The sequence below is a fragment of the Taeniopygia guttata genome, chromosome 3, assembly GCF_048771995.1.
Source record: "Taeniopygia guttata chromosome 3, bTaeGut7.mat, whole genome shotgun sequence".
NCBI classification, from domain to species: Eukaryota; Metazoa; Chordata; class Aves; order Passeriformes; family Estrildidae; genus Taeniopygia; species Taeniopygia guttata.
The window spans coordinates 107,869,709-107,892,307 of NC_133027.1; the positions used below are offsets into that span (position 1 = coordinate 107,869,709).

The 22,599-nt window shown below is 41.7% G+C and overlaps 1 protein-coding gene across 3 annotated transcripts in view; it reads left to right on the forward strand.

Moving 5' to 3' along the window:
• TTC7A (tetratricopeptide repeat domain 7A) overlaps positions 1–22,599 on the forward strand; it is a 166,959-nt gene that overhangs the window by 32,256 nt on the left and 112,104 nt on the right. For all 3 annotated transcript variants that reach the window (XM_002187925.7, XM_072927602.1, XM_030269186.4), the window contains 4 exons: positions 266–329; positions 10,102–10,239; positions 10,641–10,724; positions 22,132–22,236. In XM_002187925.7, the coding sequence (XP_002187961.4) occupies positions 266–329; positions 10,102–10,239; positions 10,641–10,724; positions 22,132–22,236 (391 nt within the window). The remainder of the gene's footprint in view (positions 1–265; positions 330–10,101; positions 10,240–10,640; positions 10,725–22,131; positions 22,237–22,599) is intronic.

The following is a 22,599-nucleotide window of genomic DNA, read 5'->3' on the forward strand; positions in this document are numbered from 1 at the left end:
TGTTTTTTTTTCCCCCACCCAGGAAGAAGAAAGTCCAACCAGAGGCTTGTCTTTGCTATGAAATTGAAATAATCTATTTAGGGTTCAGTATAGCTCATCTAAGATACATTGCAGAGTTTTTAATTTGTGAACCTGCAAAGAAAGTATTGCCTAGCAAATGAATTATGCATGAGATGTTTCAAATTACCGCTTCTCTTGTGGAATGAGAAAGAGGCTGGTAGGATAATTCTTGATCTTCCTCAGAAAAATGCGTTCTGTCTTTCAGTGTCTACTGCCCTCAAGATAATGTAGAAGAGGCTCTTCTCCTCCTCCTAATAAGTGAATCCATGGTAAGCCAAAAATGAGTTTCTAGTATTAATAGTGCAAAGGGATATCTAGCATTTCCAGGTCTCCTGGTTGGCTTTGTTTACAGCATCTTCCCCAGATAAACAGAAGCAAAGGTTCAGATGCTGAGTGGGAAATGGTATCTATTCTTTTATTTGTGACACCACTTTTATTAAGTGGAATTTCAGTGAAGAGTTTTGGCAATTGTCAAGAAGAAAAATTGACTGCATTCACCATAGCTGTATGCACGTTCTGATGTCCAGATACATTGTCAGTGGACAGATGTTTCCATTCATAACATCTGTGTGGATTTATGGATCAAGAATGAGAGGAAGAGAGCCTTGCCTAAAGCCAGGCATGATGGTGGTAACTGCTGTTTGAAATTGCAGGATGCAGCACTCTGCTTTCATGCCTTAGACTGCAGTTGTTTTTTTCAGTCTGGAGTGATCTTTGACAGTTTCTGATGCAGTGATACAGGAAATCTTGTGACATGCAGAAACATTCATAATAAGTTACAGTGAAATAATTAGATTTCTTCTATTTATAGCATTGGTGGCTTTAAAAAATCCGTTTAAGAGGCAGGCAGAAAATTGGAGGAAAGATAACTGCGTGGTGACCTTTGGTAATTTTCATGTGCTGAGAAGGTGCAAATGCACAGAAAACATGTTAGAAATATTTTCTGAAAATGTGTAAGTAATGTGTATTTTGCTTTAAATGCAGGGTGGTCACTTGTACCTCAAAGTAAGATTCAAAACCTTGGAACATATCAACCTTCTTAGAAAATTTTTAATAACTTTCAGACAAATTGAAAAAAGATACTGTGGAAACTTTGGATTTTTCTTCCTTCAGGTTTTCTTGTCTGGTTCTTCTGGCACAAGTTCTTTCCCTTTCCCACAGACTTCTTCAGAACAGGGCAATTTAATATTGTTTGCTTTTAAAATTCAGGGAAAAATCGAAGAGGTGGAACCACCCCAAAATATTAAATTGACTTCAAAATCATGTACATCTGAGTGTTGCTATGTGCTTTTCAGTGCTTTCTAGATTAAACCTCCGCAGCACATCTGCTTTGTGTTTTCAAGGGATTTTCTTCAGTCAGGAGGGCTTTTCATAATTAGAAATGGAGAGGGCTTGTAGGATATCATATATGCATATGCATTTCTATTAAAATCAGAAGTACTCATGTCAGTGGGGCTTGTTGAGGCTGATCCAAGAAGGAAGAGGATTGGGGTCTGGAGCAATGACAGAACTGGCTGCTCCAGTCTTTCTGGGACTGGGCTTGCTGTTGGAGAGGCCGTGAGGGACCTCAAACTGCACAATCTTGTTCTGCTGAGGAGGAGAAAGTTATCCCTATCTAATAGTGTGCAAAATGGTGAACTAACTGGTCCTGTGGCTAAGTTATGGATCAAGTAGTGTGAAAATGCTATTGATAGAAACAAGACTGCTGTGCTGAGTTCCAGGTTAAATAAGGAAATTTGGTGTATGCTTAAATGCTGCTTCTGATATAGAGGAACTTCCTGGAGGAAGATGCAAGGCACGTTGATTTGCTCCATATAAAACAAAAGAAGATCCTGTAGCAGAGCACTGTAGGAGCCACGTAACTGTATTTCTGATTTTGGGGAAATGGAACATCTGAGCCTTCATCTTGCATCAGCCTTGCCATGAATTTGTTCTAACTAAAATTCAGGACAAGTGTATAGAAATACACTTAGAAATCACATGAATGTTCTTCCTAAGTGAAGGAATAGAGGGAGCAATCTAATTCTTACATATGTTTGTAATCCATAAATACTTTCCTGTACATTTTTATTACGGTACTTAGAAGGGGAAATTTTGTTTAACTTATGACATGACATGTTTCCATAACAGCATTGCTGTAGGCTAGTGAGTTTTCTCATGTACAATTTTATTGTTTGTTTGAAGTTTCGGTTTTTAGTTTCGTGTATTATTTTTTCTTTAAAAAAACGATGAAATGAGCTAACAGGAAGCAGATTTCTAATTGAGGTCTCTCCCTAATGATACAATAACAACTGAATAAAACATACTTTGCTTTCTGGAGAGAATGTCAATGGCAAGTGATAATGACGTTTCTGTAGACCAGTGAGCAACACAGTTGATGTTCCTGGATTTTGGTTGGATTAAGTGTTCTTCCAGTATTTACAATTGTGAACCCCTTAAAATGGAACAAAGGTATGCAATTATATTGGCCTTTCTGCTGTTTCGGTCTGTCAGAGCAAAACTGACCGGAAAGGTGGTACTTCTTTCTGATTTTTAAAGCGATAAAAGAGCAGTCAGGCCATTGTAACTCTCTTGTAGGACTGTAAAGCCAAACAACTTCTTCACACACCTGTTCCTGACTCCTACTGCTCCAAAATAACCTTAAATAAGGACAGAATTAGGGAACGAGGCACAGAAAAAAATTTTGGCTTGTGGAGGGGACACAAAGCAAAGGAGGAGCATAAATCATCAGAGAACCTCTAAGTAAATATGTGCTGAAAAGGAGATGTGGTACTTTTCCAAGAAGTATACACCTAGAACACCTTTGCTGCTGAAATGCGCTTTGTTTTTATGTTTGACTTGCCTTCCTAAGGTGAAGCTGACATCTACTTTGCCAGGATCTGTGTGACTATCAAGAAGATATTATGGGGGAATAGAATTGTTCCTGTGATGGAGAAAGCAAGTAATTGCCTTGAGATTCTTGAGAGCTAGAGCCTATTTCTCACCAAACCTTCTCTGGCTCTTAATGGCAGAGGCTTCTGGCTTGTGATTATTTATCCCTTTCCCTTGCATTGCAAGGGAGTCAGTTTGCATATTCTGGTGGGATGAAATGAGATTATATTTTAAAGGGGCAATTAACAGTTCCTTCAGTATTTCACTCTGCCTATGAGCTTAAGAATATAAAAGGTTTTCAAATGGCCAAGTAACATAGCATCCTCTTTCATGGTTCTCAAGATGCTTCTGTGGATATATTAACACTTTCAGTGAAAGCTTGTAGCCTGTTTTGCCCTGGCATTCTCACAAATTGCCTCCTGTGTTCTTTATGTCCTGTTAAAAAAGGGAGCCTATTTTCATAACTGAGGTATCTCAGTAAACAATGAAAAGCATCCTGGTTGTTGAGCTTGGCAAATGTTCCTTCTCTGTGCCAGCTGTTATTTAGTCACAGCCTTTGGCCGTAGAGTTCTCATGAAGGAATCTAGTGAAACAAATCAGGCAGCCTGAAGATTGCCACAGTCAAGGCTGTCTTTATGGGTGTTTGTGGCCTCCTGGCTGCTCTGTCATTCCTTTTGTATAGCCTAAGTTATGGTATGGATGGGCTGTGTTTCTGAGGACAGAAATGCTCTCCTTCAGACCAAGAATGCCAGCTGGCAACAGCCTCTACAAGCTCAGGCTATGGCAGAATGATGTGTTCCTTCTCACATCTTGGAGAAACATGGACTTGCCTATTTTTAAACCTCTAGTCCTCTCTCTTACTGCATTTAACCCACCTAAACCAATGGCACTGTTTGTGAGGAGGACTGAGCACACATTGTCACTTGCTGCAGTGTGATTTTTCTGCTTCACCTACCAATGGGAGCAGGACTGGTTCTGCCATCAGGGATTTTGGTGCTTTGAGCTGCAGGGTGTAGACAGAGGAGGTTTGGCATGACTAACTCTTAGCTGCAGTTTTGTTTATTTTAATAGCTATTCTCAAGAGTGTTCAGAGTTGACTGCACTGCCCTTAAAGTTAGCCAGAAGCTTCTCAGAACCAGGAATGGAACACTTAGTATTACTTTTTGTGTTTACTTTTGAGGTTAAAAAAGAAAGAAAAAGTTCTTTGTTTGCATTTAGAAACCTTCACTTCTTGAATCTGAGGTCCAACATACAGTCTGAAACACCTTTATTCAGTGCTGGCAATGCTGGCTCTTACAACTAGGGATTTTGATTGGATGTGGTCCACCAAACAAACCAGGTAATATGGTTTATTTTTTTTGGCTCTGTATTCATTCATACTGGAAATGAAGCTCCTTTTATCCAAAACTAATAAATGCTGTGCCTGTGTAAAAAAGATTAGAAATGTCATCCACATCTTATCTCTGATCTGAATCCCTGAAGGCAGTTTGACCTTGGAGGGCCTGAGAGCATGGAACAGATGGTGAGGGTGAAGGAAGATAGTGGGACTTGTTCTTTTTACTGGTGAGAACAAACTCATGGCTGAGAGCATGCCTTTAACAGAATAACGTTAAACCCATGTATTTTTAAACACAGAAATAAATAAAACCTGTTAGCTCTTCAGTTCCTAGTTTTATGAAATAATGCTGTCCAGCAAATGAGCTGGTGAAGAAGAATTGCTTGTTGCTTTTGTAGGTTGTTTTTTCCTTTTTTTTTTTTTTTTTTTTTTTTTTTAATGGCACCAAGCCCAGTGATGCTACAACAGCTGGATGGCCATTGTGACTGTTTTACTGAAGGCCATTGGACTATGGCAGCTGAGAGAGACAACTGGGGCAGGGTTCCCTGCTCTGTTGGTTCCTACCAAATCACAGGTGTGCACTTGCAGTAGCAAATCTGGCTGTCTCTTTACTGGTTTGGAAGGCAAAGCTCTGTGTTTGGGACCTGTAAAAATGGACTGCAGAATGTTTCTAGTGGGAAATACACTACCTCTGCTAATTACCTCTTGAATAAATAGTACTAATGTGAGTTGCTAGAGAACAGGGTGTGAGAGCTTTTTTTTCTTCTGCTTTGCAGTAGTAAGTCTTGTTTCCAAACTTGCAAGGAAGATGTAAATTCTTGGAAGAAAGCTTTCTAAATCCAGATAACTGTTGGCAAATGGATGACTTTGTTCCCCAAGATAATACCCACAAACAAATTTGCTTACTTTCTGCTTCTCTGCCTGCCTTTTGTAGAGGGTTGTTTGGCTGTTTTGGATGGGGGCATATGTCTGTCTTTCTTTTAGTGAGATTTCCAGAATTAGTTCTGCTACAGTACAGGGTGGTGGAATGCACCTGAAACATGTAGCATAGATATATGTGGTCATATTTAATAAGTAATAAGGGGCTGTTTTGATGAATTGACATCTGAATTGGGCACCAGTAACTTGTGGTCTGTTGCTTACCAGAAATGAGACAGATGGCATGTGGTTCACAAGGGGGTAAGTTTTCATTTGCTGTGCTTCTGGTCTGAAGTGCAATGAGTTGTAGTATCTCTCTGAGAGGAGTTTTGTGAGTTCCTGGGGCAAGGTTTGTCCTCCCTGTTCTACCCACATACCATTTTCACAGCAGCTGTGCAGTCAACCCTTAATATTTTCTTTGCATATCTTAGTGAGGGAAACCTTCAGGTGCTGTGTAGAGATGAGCAATAACTTAGGCAGAAGGTCTGTAGCCTCTTGCATTGAACAGGTTCTTGCCATTGTGAAGGATTAATTTATTTTTTTTGGCAGTACAGGCAAAACAGCCAGAAGGGAGACCCAAAGGGTATAGGCTAAATATTCCCCAGCTCTTAGCAGAAAAGGCATCAATTGCAGGATTTCAAAGGCCTGTTGTCAATCTTACACACACGGCATTTGTTTTTCTCTCTTAATGGTAGTATTGAATCACACCAATTACATTATTACAGTACATTGTGTAAAACATGCTGCTGTTCTGTATAGATGGGTTGCAGTGGATCTGGCAATTATGTCTATTATGAAAAGACACAAGTTGAACATTCGAATGCCCATGAATTAGGGGGCAGGCAGCAGGCACTCATTAAAGATTTTAATTGCTTTCTTTTTCTTCTTTGGAAAAAAGCAGGGGAAGCCATGTTTCAAAGTGAGCAATTAAAGGATACTTCATAGCTAATTGCTGTGAGAAGGGGCTGCTACATGGAATATACTCTATTGTAATTCATATGATTACTTGACGTTTTATTAAGAAGCACATCTTTGTACTGTGGTAAATTTAATTTTCTGCAGTGTAACTGTGTGCGTAATAACTGCTGAAGTAATGGCTGTTTGGATTTGCTGTGGCTCTTTTCCTTCCTTCCTGAAATAAACAAGCCATAAATAAGCATCATTGATGTACAGCAAATCCTCTGTGGATGGTGGGCTTATCTCGTTTGCAGGTGAGTGTACTGTGAGTGTGGGTAGGTTGGCCCAAGACTCAGCACTGTGGGTGCTCAGAAAGGCAGAGCTGCTCCCTACAGTGGCATTGCTGTGTTTTGGAGCCAGACTGAAAAGCCCTGCTGAGCCCCAGGGTCTGTGCCCTGTCAGGTTCAGAGACACCACAGTGGCTGAATGCTGGGTGAGCTCAGGGCTACCAGCCTGGGCTGGAGCCCCATGGGCTGTGTCAGGGCTGTGGAAAGGGAGGCTGAAGATGCTCAGTCTGGGTCTGGGCTGACTACAAAATGTGTCCAGTCTCCCCATATAGGACTGGTGTCATGTCTGAACCACCACCTACATCCACAGCTAATTGTGCCTTATGCATCCCAAAATACCCAAGTGTGAAGCATCTCTGGGTTGCTCAATCACCTTGGAATACTTAAAAAAAAGGGGCATTGACTGTATATTTTTGCCTTTATAATGCAGGTTATGCTAATTCCCAGTGGTGAAACTTGTGTTGATAGCACTGGTGACCTTCTCCATCCCATAAAACAGCCTTGAACAGAGATTCTCTAGGTGTGACTTCCCATCTCTCCCCATCCTGCTTGTATGCTGTGAGGCATGTCTCTGTGACAATGGGAACAGCTTAAAGGAAATAGTCATGGTGGGGGTGTTGAAAATGTATTTGTAGCTATGTTTTACTGCTGCTAATAATAGAGAGGGAGGAAATAATGCAGTAGGACAAATTGAAATTGCTACTTAGGTTTGGGATACACTGCTTAAGACCAGTGTTGTACAAATAACCTTTTTTCCAATTGTTTTCAGGAAAATTAGTGGTCTGAAACAACAGAAAAACATAGGTATTGAAAAAACGTTGGTGTTAATAGCTTGGAATTTTTGCATTCTCAAATGCAAAATGAAGTGTCTCTCTGTGTACATTTCACTCAGTAAAACTCCCCATCCCACAGAACAGGTGTATTCTTTATTGCAGTAACTCTGCAACTGTTTTGCCCTTGTACTTGCCGGTGATTGTCAGAATTTCTCGCCGACAGATTAATATTTACAAAAATATAAACAAGGCAAAGAAAAAGAAAAAGCTCGGTAATGATCTGAGGGACAGCAGCCTGCCTTCTGTGAGAGGCAGGCCATGGAGACATGCCAGTTTCCTGAGTGGGTTTCAGGAAATAGTGATTCATATTCCCTTCTCTGACCTCTGTATGGCACCTTGAGCCTTACTTAGGACAGTGATTTACCTTACTGTGTTGGGCACAATCCATATTCTTGCTACTGCTCAGTCAGTTTTTTATGAGGTTTGTACCTCTTGGTTTTGGGGTTTGTGGGATTTTTATGTCTCTACTATAATATGGCCTCTTGATTTATTGTTTTAGAGCAGCTGGAATTAGCAATTAGGAATAGGTTCAGTATTGAAGAAATTGTTGAGATAAAAGTTACAATGAATTTGCTAGTGGCAACTTTTATGCATGGAAGCATAGAGAGTGATAGATTGCAAAGACCTTCTATGGCTTTGAGATTTAAAAGCTTGAACAAAATCAGCAGGTTTATGACCTTCTTGGAAAGAATATTCATCATACCTATGCATATGTTGCATTTAACTGCTGTCTGCTTGGGTAAAGTATGATATATACAGTATACAATTTTAGGATGTTGCATCCTTGTAATATGCCCTATATTTCTGCTTTTGCAGGGTTGGGGTGTATTATTTATTCTAATACCAGTATCTGTGGTAAAACGTGATGGACAGTCATAAGTTTTGATTAATTTTATATCTCTGCTAATGCATCCATTTAAAAATCATAGTTTGGTACTTGATGGATATGCAAAAAAGCATCAGGCTGTAGCTGACTGTAATGGAAGGTTGTTGATGAGATTACAGAGCATGGGGGTGCTATCTCAGCAGCTGTTTGCTACAAACAATTGTCATAACAATGTAACCAGTGCAGAAAAAACAGTTAATTGTGTGTACGTGGGAGGATTCACTTGGCAATAAGGATCATACAGTATATGGCTTTATTTAACTCCTTTTTCCCTTTTAAAGTAACAGTCTTATGTTAAATCCAAACAGCTTAAACATGTATTTATTTTAATTATTTTTTTATTTCTGCCAATAAAGATAGACAAGCTATGCCTCTGTACTTTTGCAGAATTTTGAAAGTGATTTTCATTCTGTCATGCATTCTGTTGTTCTGAACTATTTTTTTTTAATCACAAATTGCATCTTCTGCAGTAGCATGAAAAATAAAAATGCCTTTGTGGCTGGAGGAGTTGCTGTAAGTTTATTTGGGCAAACACTGGACTGGGTCTGATCTGTCAGCTTGCCTTTAACTGCAGTCACCATTTAGCTCTTGGTTGAGATTGTGTTAGTTGTCAGTAATTTTGTTTGCAGTCTCGGCTGGAGGCTGTGATGAAGTGTGCTTGGAACTGGGGCATTACACAGATCAAATCATGATGAAACAGCTGCAGCTTAATCACAATGAAGTATGTGTGGGCTTTAAGGGCTGCATATTCTGGAAATTTTTATTATGCTTAATTCCCATGTTTAACCTTTTTATGAAAAAAAAAAATCTCCCCACAATTAGAAAGAAATAGGTGTAAGATTATAGTTGTATTGTAAAATAAATCTCATAACCTTCATGTTTCAAGGAGAGAACATTTTGTTTGCCTTTGCTCAAGGTGAAATTGCTGGCAATTTTCTTAATTTTTCTGATCTTTTAGATGTCTAGACTAGAGTGTCTGATGTTGCACCCCTTTCAGCTGAGGAGCCCAGGGCAGTGTGTCTGTGCTATCAGATGGTGCTCAGACTAGTGGCATCCAGTACTGCCTCTCCCAGAGGCTGGGTAGTCTGGGGGAGGCCCTCTGTGTTTGGAAATTGGAGGGATTTTTCCGTTTACTCTGGAATTGCAATCTCCCTCTTTTTGCTCAGAAAAGCACAAAGGGCTGGGATTTGGAGATAAATCTGAGTCTGTGGCATGTTGTATTTTGGGACATCCTTGGAAATTGCTGAACTGATTGTTTCTGTCAAAAGTAATGTTTCTTCTTGATCTAGGCACAGAAATGTACTGATAGATTAACAAAATTAAGACATATTTTATATATTTGAAAAAGACTAATTCAGTATTGCATTGCCGAAATGTGTAATTGCTTTAAGTTGATGACAGGGAAATCTGATTACTTAGGCAACCTGTTCAAATTTAACAATAAAAGGTCAGTTACAAAAAAGAACAACAAACATTGATGCTATTGTGAAGAAATCTAGTGTAGACATGGAAGACAAATTATCAACCTTGGAAAGAGTTATCATAGTTACAGGCAATTGAAGTAATAAGGAAGATGCTTTAAGAACGGCCTTGAATTTCTAATTAATTAGAAAATAAGGAAGATGCTTTATGGATGGCCTTGAATTTCTAATTACTGAGGAAATGGGGTCTGGTAGATCTGTTCCGTAATGCTATAATTCTGGGACAGAAATCCAGATAAGATATGTGTAGCAGTATCTTCCTGTAGATACAGCTATCTTCTTGAGTTTCCTTCATGTGGGTAGAAAGCACCTCTGGAAACACCTTCCTTATGTTGGGATAAACTTTTAAAAGAAAAAAAAAAGTGAGATGATTTTAAACAAAATGCTATGAGTGATGGGTGTAGGTTCCTATGGAGGAGTCAGCTGTGTTTTTCTCTCTTGGATTCTGATGCCTCACTTGTGTGTGTGCCAGGCAAACCGGGACGCAGTGATCAGCCGAGCCCCAGAGCAGCAGGATGACCGAGCCATCAGCCTCCGGGATGCTTCTGCAGTCTACGACCTCCTGAGCATCACGCTGGGCAGAAGAGGGCAGTATGTGATGCTGTCTGAGGTACCTCCCTCGGCCTCTGCCCCTCCAAACACTCTGGAAAAAGCTCCTCTTTGTGGTGGCTTATCGGGGAAGGTGAAAATGGAGTGTGCTAGTTAGCAATCAGCAGAAACAGCTACAGAGCTGTGGCTGCCCAGGCCAGAAATGCACACAGAACTGTTTGAGACAGTAAACTAATTTATATGTAGGCACTTGAGCAAAGTGGCTGCCTTTTGAAGTGATGGTGTACACTAGCAAGTCCCATTAGCTGAGCAGTGTAAATGGTGTCATTAAAAAGAAAAAAAAATCACCTGGGTCTCTAGGGCCACAACAGATTGTTTCCTGACCCAAGCAGCAGTCTTGACAAAAGGTGTAAGGAGGAAAATAAATAAAGTCTGATACTCCTTTTGCAATTCCTTTCTCAGTGCTTGGAGAGAGCCATGAAGTTTGCATTTGATGAATTTCACCTCTGGTACCAGCTTGCCCTGTCCATGGTAGCTTGTGGAAAGGTAAGGTTCAAACCAAAGGGCCCAGAAAGGGCACTTTTTCTTCTATAAGAGTGGATCTAGATTGCTTGTTTGAATGTGTAGAGTCATTTGTGTTTTGGGACTAGATGCCAGCAGGCAGGTCTGTGAAAGGACAGTGCTCTCCTTTAGGCTCTGATTGCACTTTGTGATGAGGGGTGTGTGTTTGGTATTGAGTACTGTTCTTTCTGTGTAGCGTTCTTTTCTCAGTACCAAGGAGAAGAATGGATTTTGTGCATAGCTGTGGCTTGAAAAGCATTATACAGCTTTCCATTGTCTGCAGGTTCAACATAAATGGACTTAGTATAAGAAAGAACTAATATCTAAAACTGCCATCAGTTCCCTCTGTGTCTGGGCAGTTGACTTAAACTGTGGTTTTTCCAGCCATTAAAGGAAATGTAAATATTTTTTTGGAGAGAACTTGTAACATTTAATGTTTTAAACCTTAATATTTTAAAACTTTCTTTATATTTATATGAAGTGCTTGGTACAAAATATGCTCTAGAAAAAGAAACAATGGGAATGTTGGCATGGTCATGTGTTTCAGCATAAGTGTTTTTTTAAAATTAGTGTGGTATTTGTGAAAGTCATTAGTAAACCACTGAGATGGCTGAAATGTGGTTATGAGAAGTAGGCAAAGATAACAGGAGCTTTTCTTTATCAGTCTTAAAAGAGTGGACTTCCTGTGGGAAATGTAGATGGTACAAAATGTAGCCAGTTTATTTTAGAGTCCCCACCTACACGTTTGGGAGATGAGCAAATTGATGCTGTGCAGTAGTAAACCACTTAATATGGTCCTATATTCTGTGCCCCTGGAGTGTTCCATGTGGACCTGAGTGGAGACCACCAACTAGCACTCATTTGCCAAATTCCAGCTACTACTGGTCTTTTATGGCTATGAGCTGAGCCAGAAACAGCGGCCTTAGCATGGAAATAAGGCACGAATCTGTGCTTTTGCAGAGAAATTGTCTTGTGAGGTATAAGTGGCTGCAAAGCTTGGAAGTGGTCTGAAAGAATTTTTCCACGAGCATGGGCAAAGCCCTATATTGGAAGACTGTCTGGGGTTAAGCATTCTGCTTCAAAAAAATGGTAGAGCAATGAGAGAAAGTCTAATAAAGAGTATCAGATGTGACTAAGGGTATAGTAAGCAGTACTATGGAAAGATTGAAATTATTTTTTTTGCCTTAAAGGGTGAGAAAAAAGGTCTGAGAGAAGTCTTCAAGAACTTTTAAAAGGGAGGGTTAGTCTTGTCTGTGGTGGTTAGGACAAGATGTGATGGCATCTAATTGCAACAACACAAGTTCATGTTTCTTATTAAGAGGCAAAAAAGTAAGGATAGCAGAACACTGGAAAAAGAGTGCCCTGTGGATTGTGTGGAGCCTAAATCAGTGGGGATGTGTGGAACACACCAGGCAAAGCTGTAGTGACCCCTCTGTGAGACACTAGGGACGTCTTCTCTGGGACCTTGCAAACTCTGGCTCTGTTCTGGGACTCCATCATTGTCCCCTTTTAAATGTAACAGAACTGGCTGATTTATGAGATACCAAAGCTTTCACAATTTGTATTAGATCAGCAGGGAGCTCAATAGAGATCTTCAGTCAGAAAGAGCTTCACAGATTGCTGCAGAAGTTCAGTGCAAGCATTTAAAAATCCAATTCCAAGCTTGAAAACAGTGGCCAGACTCAATCATGAGTGAGGAAAGCTGAAGGTACTGGTGGAATACTTAAACAATGAGCTTGGTGCCATGGTGCTAATACCTTGCACTGACTTATGTCAAGTGGGGCTTACATGTCATGTCCAGCTCACCTTGGAATTCAGCTGGAGTTAGCACAGTCCTGCCCTCTGTGTCTTTGCAAATCCTTCAGGTACTTGAACCCTTGATGCTGGACACAACAGTGATACACAGGCCATGATAGAAAGGCACAGAATCTTACCATGAACATGGGGTTTGTCTGGGAGTTCTGTAGGCTTTACAAGTTGTGTAACCTGGTTCTCAACAGCAGACAATGCTATAGCTCTAGTAATCTGCTGGGGAGCAAGTGAAGATTTTTAACTGCTGATGTTTGAGAGTGAGTGTATACAGAGAATAATTGTGCTTCAGTCTTAGGTTAGCATAGGTTAGGAGAAGTGGGGCCTGATCTTTAGCTTTGAACAATTTGCATGGCAGTTCCATTCTTGTCCACTCTGTTTGCATACCTCTTCACCTTCCCTACATGTTACAGGATATTTGTTACTTAGTTATTTGTGTTGCTCTTCTTTATTTTTTTTTTTATCTCTGTACTGTCCTATCTTTTCAGATTTTCAAGGACACCATGTCTTTTTGTCTGTACTTTAAATATTTACAAGGTAAAATGTCCTGATCTTGCCTATTGATGTAAAAGTGCTAAATGTTCTGAGCCCTATATGGGTCAGAGGGAATTCCCTTACCCAACAATCCCATCTGTGCAGTATTTCACTTCTAATCCCAAAGTATTCCCTGAGGATTCCTGTCATATACTCTGCAATGCATCATCTTGCTAATGGGAGATGTGGCATACATTTTTATATTGCTTTGCAGCTTGATAGCAGGACAGAGTTCATTTACAAGCAAGTGCTCCCGTGTAGCAGAAAGAGCTGATGAGAAAACAGTGTGGTCAGTCTAGACTGCAAAATGCAGAGTGCACTTGAGCTTTTATAGGTGAAGATCTATTTTCACCTGTCTCAGTCACAGCCAATTCATGATCTCATTTCTTGGTAATGAAATCTCACATCCTGCAGCATTACTTGTTCTGCAGTACAGCAAATTGCACTCATAAATCCTGGGCACGACAGGAACAGTTTTATCAACCTGTAAATACTGGAAACTTTGGTTTCTCTTTTTTTTTTTTTTAAGCATGTTTTTAGGATTTTCAATTCTGACCTTCTTAAAAGTGCCATAAAATCCTATCTTGCCCTCTCTTCTACACTGAATTTGACTAGAGGTATGTTTAATTTATATATTAAGTCAATCAAATCAGATTTCAGTGTAGTTTCTTCTTCTGCCAGCCAAAGAATTGCCAAATGATGATTGTCATTTTTCACAAGTGATCAGTCTGAATGTCAGGCCAGCCACCTTGGCTCATTACCACACGTAGGCTTGAGTTTACACATTATTCTGAAAAGCATGTGTCTTAACAAAAATAGGCACATCACTTCAGTGAGTTCCTACAGGCCTTGGGGCTTCCTAAGACCATAAAGGAAAAAAACTCAGGGAAGCATAACCTTTCTGTCTGTCTTTTATCCACTTAAGTGGTGGAAATAATGGAGTGGTAGCAATTTCACTTTCCTGTGTTTCTCAGAAACTTGTATCATGAGAGAGATGGTGTGGTCTGGTTGTTTTTTAACCCATTTTTAAGAATGCCTTTTATATTGAGCTTTATTCACTGAACAAGAGAGGCATGGTATATCTAAATGACAAATCCCACCATTATATTTGAAATGCTTTTGTAGGCAAATTTAGATGGGAAAGGAAAGGAAGTGCTGGCAAAACCTAGACAATGGCAAAGATGTGGTGGGCGATGTCCTGTGTCACCAAGCGCAGTTCTGAATAGGCCAAAGATGTTTAAATCATTCTAATGCAACAGCCCTGTTCCTGTGGTGCTGAACGCTGAATTCTTCACAGATGCTTTGAGTTGCTTCTGCTGGTAATAACCTTGGCTGTGTGGTATTATCAGCTGGAGGCTGAGTGGGCACTGCAGCTCCCTGCGTGGACAGGCTGGAGGCTGAGTGGCAAGTGGTGCAATAGCCTGGTGCCATCTGGCAGGGTCCTCAGGCAATGAGACGAGCCACTGTCCTGCTGCCAGGGTAAAACCAGCGCAGACAGTTGCATCTGCTCGTCTCAAGATTTTGAAAAAGTGACCAGTGTGGGAATCCAGGGCTTCCCTCTGGCTGCCCTGGCAGGTCTGGGACCCTGGCAGGGGGTCAGGAACCCCCCTGTACAGAGCCCCCAGAGACACTGGCTGTGATCTCTGTCCATGGAGAGGAGTTTTCAATCTTACAGGATCAATTACAACCTTTGAGTGTTTGATAAGAGTAATAATTAAGTGTAACACGGGTGCAAAAGTAAAATTTTAGGTTTCTAGATAAGGGGTCCAAAGGGGACAAGATGGAGGAAATTGGGTATGTCTTGTCCTTTTTCTCCTTCTTCATGCCCTCCATGTTTCACTGCGGTGTTGGCATTTTTCTGTTGGTTCAGGCTGGGGACACACTGTTCAATGTAGGTGACAGATATTGGCACATTATTGTAAATATAGCACAGGTAGTTTCTGGTATTTAATGTTTGTAACATCCCACTGAGGGCAGAGCCCCACACGCTGCCCTGCAGGACAGAGCTGCGGCAGGGCAGCAGAACATGTTAGAGATAAACAGAATAAACAACCTTGAAACCAGCACAGACGAATTATGGCTTCTGCTTTGGCAGCGGGGCAGAAAGACAGAGACTTTCTACAATCTCGGAATCACCAATACCCACAGATTCCGACAGACCAGTATTAAGCAACATAGGGAAAGGAAGGACCAGACTCTCTTTTACGGAGTGAAAAAGACTTTGTAGTCTTCACAGCAGAGGAGAGAGCTGCTTGGGGTTGATTTCTTCTCTGCTGCTGCTTTCCAGCTAATCAGTTTTCCCTGGAGGTCGTGGAGGTTACCAGCACATAGCTCTCCTGGAGACTAAGGTAGCTCTCCTGACATTTCTGAACTTGGAGGCAAAATTATCATAGTGTCTAGATGATGTATTACAAGCACAAGGGATGTGTAATAGGGTCCTTGTGCACTCGCAAGCATTTCCTTGGCCTTGGATCAGTTGGATCAGTTACGTATTCCTTTTTCAGGTTTCTGTCCCCTTCCACAACTACTACTCTCACACAGAGCCTAGCCTGGGTGTCCCAAAGTGTTGCTGGAGCTCCCTGGGAGTAAGAAGTGGTGCATATAGTGAGTAGACTGTAGCTTAAATTTATGGTACTTAAGAAGAGCTCCTAGATCTGCATTATGTGTGTTAAAATACATGCCTTAGACAACATGAAGCAACATTGATGCCTGTCTTCTGCCTTGTCTCCTACAAGGAGACAAGATTTGTGTTTAGTGATACTAACTTGCCATTTTCATAATGGTAGTAAGGGAGGGATTCTTCAAGGATAGCAGTGAAATTATTCTGTGAGCCCTGAACTGAGTCAGTGTAGTCTAAAAGGGCTGGGTGCCCTAACTGAGCCATTCAACTCTCATGAATCTTAATCTTTAAAAGGAGAGTGGATATTTATTGTTGTTAGTGTATTCAACGCATGGAAACATTTTTACAGTCGTATTCAATGTTTCTGCCTGAAAAAAACCCCACAACACAACTTTCTTTGTGAGTGAAGAGCTTTAGTATGTGTGTTTCTTGAGAGGAGGAGTGAGTAGTAATATAGCCTTAAGCCAGATGAAGGAAGGCTGGAGTATCTGCTAGGAGAGGATAATTTGCTTTCACCCCTCAGCTGTGTACTCACTGAGAGGCTGAAGTACCTCGAGAGTGAGTAAAGGAAGAGCTTGGGAACAGCTGAAGGGTCTGTGGGGAAAAGCCTCTGTGAGAGCTCAGTGGAGCTGGAAGCGAGGACTGTGCTCAGCAGGCCTGTGCTGGGGTTGCTGATGGGGGTTTGGTGTTCCTGTGGTGCCTGCCACCAAGCTCTCCAGCCCTGCAGAACATGGCCAGCTCAGTGCTTGCCTTGAAGACACAGCAGCTGTGTGACTTCAGAGATGGCTGCGTTGTTGCTGACCCTCCCCAGCCCCTCAAGCCCATGCTGAGGGCAGCACAGGACCAGTGGTGTGCACTGTAGATGGACAGACTTGGCAGCAGGGGATGTAAGCTCCAAGCACGAGGCAGCTAAAGCTGCTTTCAGCTACACAAAATACTCCTTTCTGCTCTTAGCCATTATGTGTGTACCTCTTTAAGGCAACAGGGAAGAAATAATCATGCATGTCTACCTGAACGGCTTTCTTAATCATGTAATGCTTCAGGAGGTGTCTGGTGTTGTACAGAGGGAAGTAATTGAATCCCTCTTGGCATCTGTCATTCAGCTGTATTTCGGAGGACTGAGCTCCAGCTTTTCCCAGAGCCAGTCTTGCAGTGTCACTGTGCTCCCTTCGGCTGCTCAGCAGTTGGAGGTACTGCAGTCTTGCTCAAAGCTTGTGCTGGCAGCATTTTTAAGGTTTTGAAACCAGTCTTACACAGACATGAACTCTGATTTTGGAGCCCTTAGCAAGTTGCTGATACACACTGGTCATAGCCAAATAATGACAAGCTAATGTCTGAGCTGCTGCTATCTGTGCTGCACCCAGAAAAAGGAATCCTTCCCCTTATTTAAACAGTGCAGCAAAAGCAGATGTCTCTAAGTGCTTCAAGGAGCTTCAAGTTTGACTCAGCCATGCCTGTATTGCCAACATACAGCTTTGCAGAAGGTTAGAAGGAAAGTTAAAAATATATTTAATACATAATTCTGCAGCAACAGCAGACAAATTTTATGATTTAGGCTGTTCCTTCTGTTGGTATCCTTGCAAAAGCTTAGGCTGGTTGCTAGGCAACTGACATTTAAAAAAAAAAAAAAAAGTACATTTCTCTTTGTATTGCAGACAGGAACCTTGGGAGCAGCAGAGGCCTCAGATGGCTCCTTAAATAGCATTGCCGGGGAATGAAAGTTAAAATATTGAACATTCATTGGCTAAAGATCCTGTTACAAAGGTCAGCTGTCTTGGGGATATTCAATAGTTTGGTTTCCTTTGGTGCAAAGGAAAGATTAGAAGGGAGTTTGCCTGTGTGCTGTAGATAGTACAAAAAATGGAAATTTCCTAAGATGCCTGACTGTTGAGCAGAATACCTAGGTGGGCTATATAATTGCCTTCAGGCTTAACTCTCTTTTCTTGACAGAAAGTGTGAAGTGAGGTGTTTGTCACATTAGCAAGTACAAATGTGTGCTTATAGATCTTAGAATGTAAGAGGTGCTTTTAAGAGGGAGTATTTGAAGCTGCTTAACTCCAGTGCTCTAATTTGATAAACACAAGGTAAAAGAAAAGGGAGGGAATCAGTGCCTGTGTTAAGAGAAGTAATGTCTTAGGGGAATAATGTTCATGCTGAGATTCACAGAAATCTCAAAATTCAGTGGAAAGCTAACAGCAAAACTACTGATTCCAGAGTTCTCAATTGCTTGCTCATTCTGTCATCTTTCTGTGTCAGTTCAAGGTCATTTTTATCTACATGGCTGTGAATCCCAGGACACAGGGAATGGAAATTCTTGCATTGGGATGAAAGATTTCCTTCACTTCCCCACAATCCCTTTGAAGTAGTGCAGTTTTTAGATAGGATGATGCAAGAAATACAGCAGCACTAGTTGTGGAAATTCATTTGTGTACTAAACTGCCAGGTAAATTGAGAATGAGGCTGTCTACCAACCCACCATCTTGAGGAACATTTTTCCTTCTGGCTGAAAAGTAGCCAAGAAGCAAAAAACTAGGGAGGTTTATGGAGCCTGTGCAAGAGAAGAGCAACTGTTCATGGCATGCCAAAAGTCTATCAGGCACTATTTACTGTCTGGAAATTATTCTTCCTTTTACTTATATCTGCATTTTCTTTATCTTCTAAGTATTAAATGGCTCTCTTACTTCCTTCCTTGGTTGCTTTGGTATGGTGAGAGAGCAAAGGAGGGGAAAGAATGGAAATTGTGTTGGAGTAACCCAGAAAAACCATTTAGGCAGCATCTATGGGTTTACTATAACTGATGGCAAATTCTCTCGAGCCATTTGGAAAAGGAAGAAAGAAGATTAACTGTAGAATGTTCTTGGTTCACTTCTGCTCATGTGCAAGCATCTTTGAGCAGTGTATGCCTCCATGCTTGATTATTGAATTAGTAAATAGGGAGTGGGAGTTGTGTTCTGTGTTTGGATAGTTGTTTTTCTTTACATTTTACTCCCTTATAGGATTCAAAACCATGGGTGCCATAATTATGCAGGGGGAGGTGTCCTCTCCATCATTCTCCTTCCCCAATAGCTTCCTTGTGATTCCTTGCTCTAGATGAGAGGCCAAATGAGACCCAGCTTTCTGTAGTCCTAGGGAACTGATTCTAGTGCAGTCATTATAAGCCAGCGATTAGCAAGTTAAATAGAAACACCATAAATCCTGGCTTGAATTATTATGTGAGCCCCTCTGAAGCTCAGAATCATGAGTGGGAAGCATGTACTTACTTGAAATTCAATTTCTGCACTTCTCAAAATATGCCTCACCAATAAATCAAATTATTATTGCCTTGCAGTGAATCTCACAAACAATGCACTTGGCTGCCTGGTCCACCCACACTAAGTGAAAGAATATGTACATTTTAATTACCAGATTATTTCAATGTTGCACAAACACTGTTTCATATTCAATAGTTTTACAAACCAATGATATTCAGTAATGAGCGCTTGATATTTTTTCCCTGGCTATTAGTTTGTAATTAGTATCTTTAAGAAACCTTGATATGACATGTCATACCAGTCTCCTCTAAGTAAGGTCACTGTGGGAGTGGGATGTTATTTCTTCTGTCATTCCTTGACTAATGTTTTCATCATCTGTATAAAATATCTGCTGAGTAAAATTTTCAAGGTGAAATTATATAATATCTCTTGAATTTTTAAAATGCAGCTGGGGAGAAAGGCTTCATGTCACCCTGTTTCTAAAACCACTTCTGCTCCATATGTTTAGTTGCAAATTTTATAAACTTCTTTAAAATGACATAACTTTGTAAATATTTTAGGAGCAGTGCAGAAACTGTGCTTCTTGCTCTGTAAATCCATATTCAGAAGCTCTCAAGTACACATGTAGTAGAGCGACTCAACACCTGAGGTGTTTGGGTGTGGGCACAAGGTGGGACGTTCTCCTGTGCAGCATTCAGGAGTCACTGCTTTGCAGTGGCCTCCTGATCAGGCTTGGGGCAGGACAGACATGGCAAGGGCTCTGTGGTTTGAGGGTTTTGGAGGCTGTGGCATTGGCTTGTCCTGCAGACAGGGAGGGAGCAGAGTCTGAGGAACTGGCAAGGAATGGGTGGTGTCACTTCTCTTCTACAGCTGTGGCCCATATTAGGTCAGGCCTGTCACTGCTTTGGTTTGTGCTAGTGTTGGTCGTGCTGATCCACAGGAGAGCTGCCACCAGCTCCCAGATGCCTCCTGCTTTCCCTGCAATTGCAGTGCTGGTGGAGAGCTGAGAAATGACCACTGGGCTGAGCTTGTGTCTGTTTTTGCAAGTGTTGGCTCTGGGCAGTGTATGGCCTTTTATGTATCTAGCTTTTGCAGTTCACTTTTGCATGGTGAGAGGACAAAGGTTGATGGGGTTCAGCTGCAGATATACTGGCTGTTATGGTGCATATTGTCCTGCTGTCACATTTATTTTTTTCCTGGAAGCACCTGTGGGGCTGGAATACAGGTAGGAAGGCAAGAAGATGATATCCAGCCTAGGTCCTTTATGGTGTTATGCTTGGATTTCCAACACATCCATCATGCTACTGGGAATACCAGCTGCTTTCAGTGCATTTTGCAAAAGAGAGCAATAAGATGCCACTAAAACCCGAGACACCACTTGTTCTGAACAAATAGGTGTCAAGGAGGTTCATTGTGAGGAATGCTAGTCGCCTTGTGGCAAGAGAGCACAGCAGTGTGTTTGTTCCTGTATCTCAGGGTTGAATTACATGTCTTTATTTCTCAGAGGGATGAAGTAATGTTTCAAACTCTAGGACAAAGTTTATTGATCTCCATCCTTGGTCTGAGACAAGCTTCCTTCTGGCTTTAGGCAAATTGTGCATTTTGAATGTTAAATTAGCAAATGCTTCCTCACTCTTACTGATCATGCCTGATGCTCTACGTAAGTAGGAGCAACCTGAAGAATGTAGAATGTGCTGCTGCTCTTGTTCAGACCACAGGGCGGGTACTTAAGTTTCTCAAGCAGGAGGAGGGTTTGCTCTCTGCTCCATTGCTTATGAAACCTCTCTTTGCCTTAAGGTGGTCATGGCTGATGGACATCCATTTTTCCAGGTTCCCTTCCAAGGAAATTTCTAGTCAAGCTTTTGAATTCAGTGGCAAGAAGTGGACCTTCAATTCTGTGGAGGAAGGAGCTGGCAGGTGCAGCCCACTGTGATGTGGTGTCGGGGGGAAAGTGTTGGTGGACAGTGGGAATGTGAAGCTGTGGTGTTGCTGCAGGGGATTGCAGCAGTCACCAGACACTGTGTGGGTCAGAGTTCTGGTAGGGAGAACCCCTGGGGGTCTGGAGGAGACACCCAGGACCTGATGGGAATAGCAGATTGTTTGACTTTGCAAGCTTCTGTTACTGCTTTTCTGTTCTATAGAAAGGGCATGACTATTTAACGTGCTTTGGAGCAGGAACATTGTGTCTTGGGACTGTGTGGGGGACTCTGGGAGGAAGCAGGCATGCAAGGAGAAATTCCAAGATGTCCCTTGAACTTAAGCATGAGAAAATTTGAGTGGATTAGGGTCAGTAATGAGGAAGGTTTAAATGTAAGACAAACTGTAGTTTGGGTGGAATGGGCTGAGAGTCTCTGGTAGGACAACTCCTGTCACCTTCTTTCTGTCTGAGGTGTGGCCTTCTCGTCACTGCCTCAGACCAGAGCTTTCTTCATTCCCCTTTAAAGCATCTGAAATGTGGCAGACATGGATGTGTGCTGTAAAACACAATGTGCAATGTATGCAGAGCACATGGGATCAAAAGGGCTATGCAAGTGCTAATCTTGAAAAACGTCCTCATTAAGGGTAACCTAACACCAGAAAGACAGCAAGAGTTTTATGGGCTTTCTTTGTAACACGTGCTTGGATCACCCACTAAACAGTGTATAGATCTGCATCCACCCTTTGTATGGTGGGGTCCCAGTTGCTTTCTTGTATGTTCTGGAACTGGAGAAGACACAAAACACCCTACTGAACAGATTACTTTAGCTGATCAAACCTCTCTGAGTGAAGCTGGCCTAAAATGTGAAAGTACTGGAGGATAAGCTCTTGATGATCTCTTCTGGCTTACTGGAAGATGATGATATGCAAGGAAAACTACAGCAGAATTCTTGTGTATTGGGAGAGCACAGTTAGAAATAACCAGTGCAGTGTTAGCTAGGAAAACTGTTTCTTGTGAAGTGCACAGACAGGGCTGCCTCTTGGGCGTGTTCCTCTGAGTGTGGGAAGAGTGTGTTTGTGTGTGTGCGTGTACACACATCTGCGCGTGGAGGTGGGAATGAAGTTGCTGACTTGTTGCTGACATGGGATTCTTTTCTCCACAGCACTTCTTTGTACATGTCACTGCAATGTTTTGCATGGACTCAACAGCATTGTCTAATCAGCCTTTTTTATTTCCTCCTCCTCTCTCCCACTCCTCCAGTCAGCATATGCAGTGTCCGTGCTCAAAGAGTGCGCTAAACTGCGACCTACGGATCCCACCGTTCCTCTTCTGGCTGCCAAGGTCTGCATTGGGTCACTGCACTGGGTAAGCAAGCTGATGCAATTCTTATTATGCAACAGAGTAAGTGCTGCAGTGACAGTGCCACAGTGTAGTTGCACTGGGGAGAAAGGGAATCCCAGCTAAAATCATACACACATGTGTGCCCTTTATAAAAAATGAAAATCCCCGCAAGAAATTTTGTAGTGAGTCATTAAAATGTATTTTGCTGGCACATTGAAGAAAGGAGGAGGGGGGAAAGCCATATCAGCCATTCTGTGGACTGCTGCTTCAACTGAGTGTCACATTGAATCAGCCACTCTTGTAGCCCCTGCAGGACACAAGTTAATAGTTATAAGTGGACTGTTAGTGCTGGACACCTCAGTTCTTTGTTCTTGAAGTTGCTGTGTC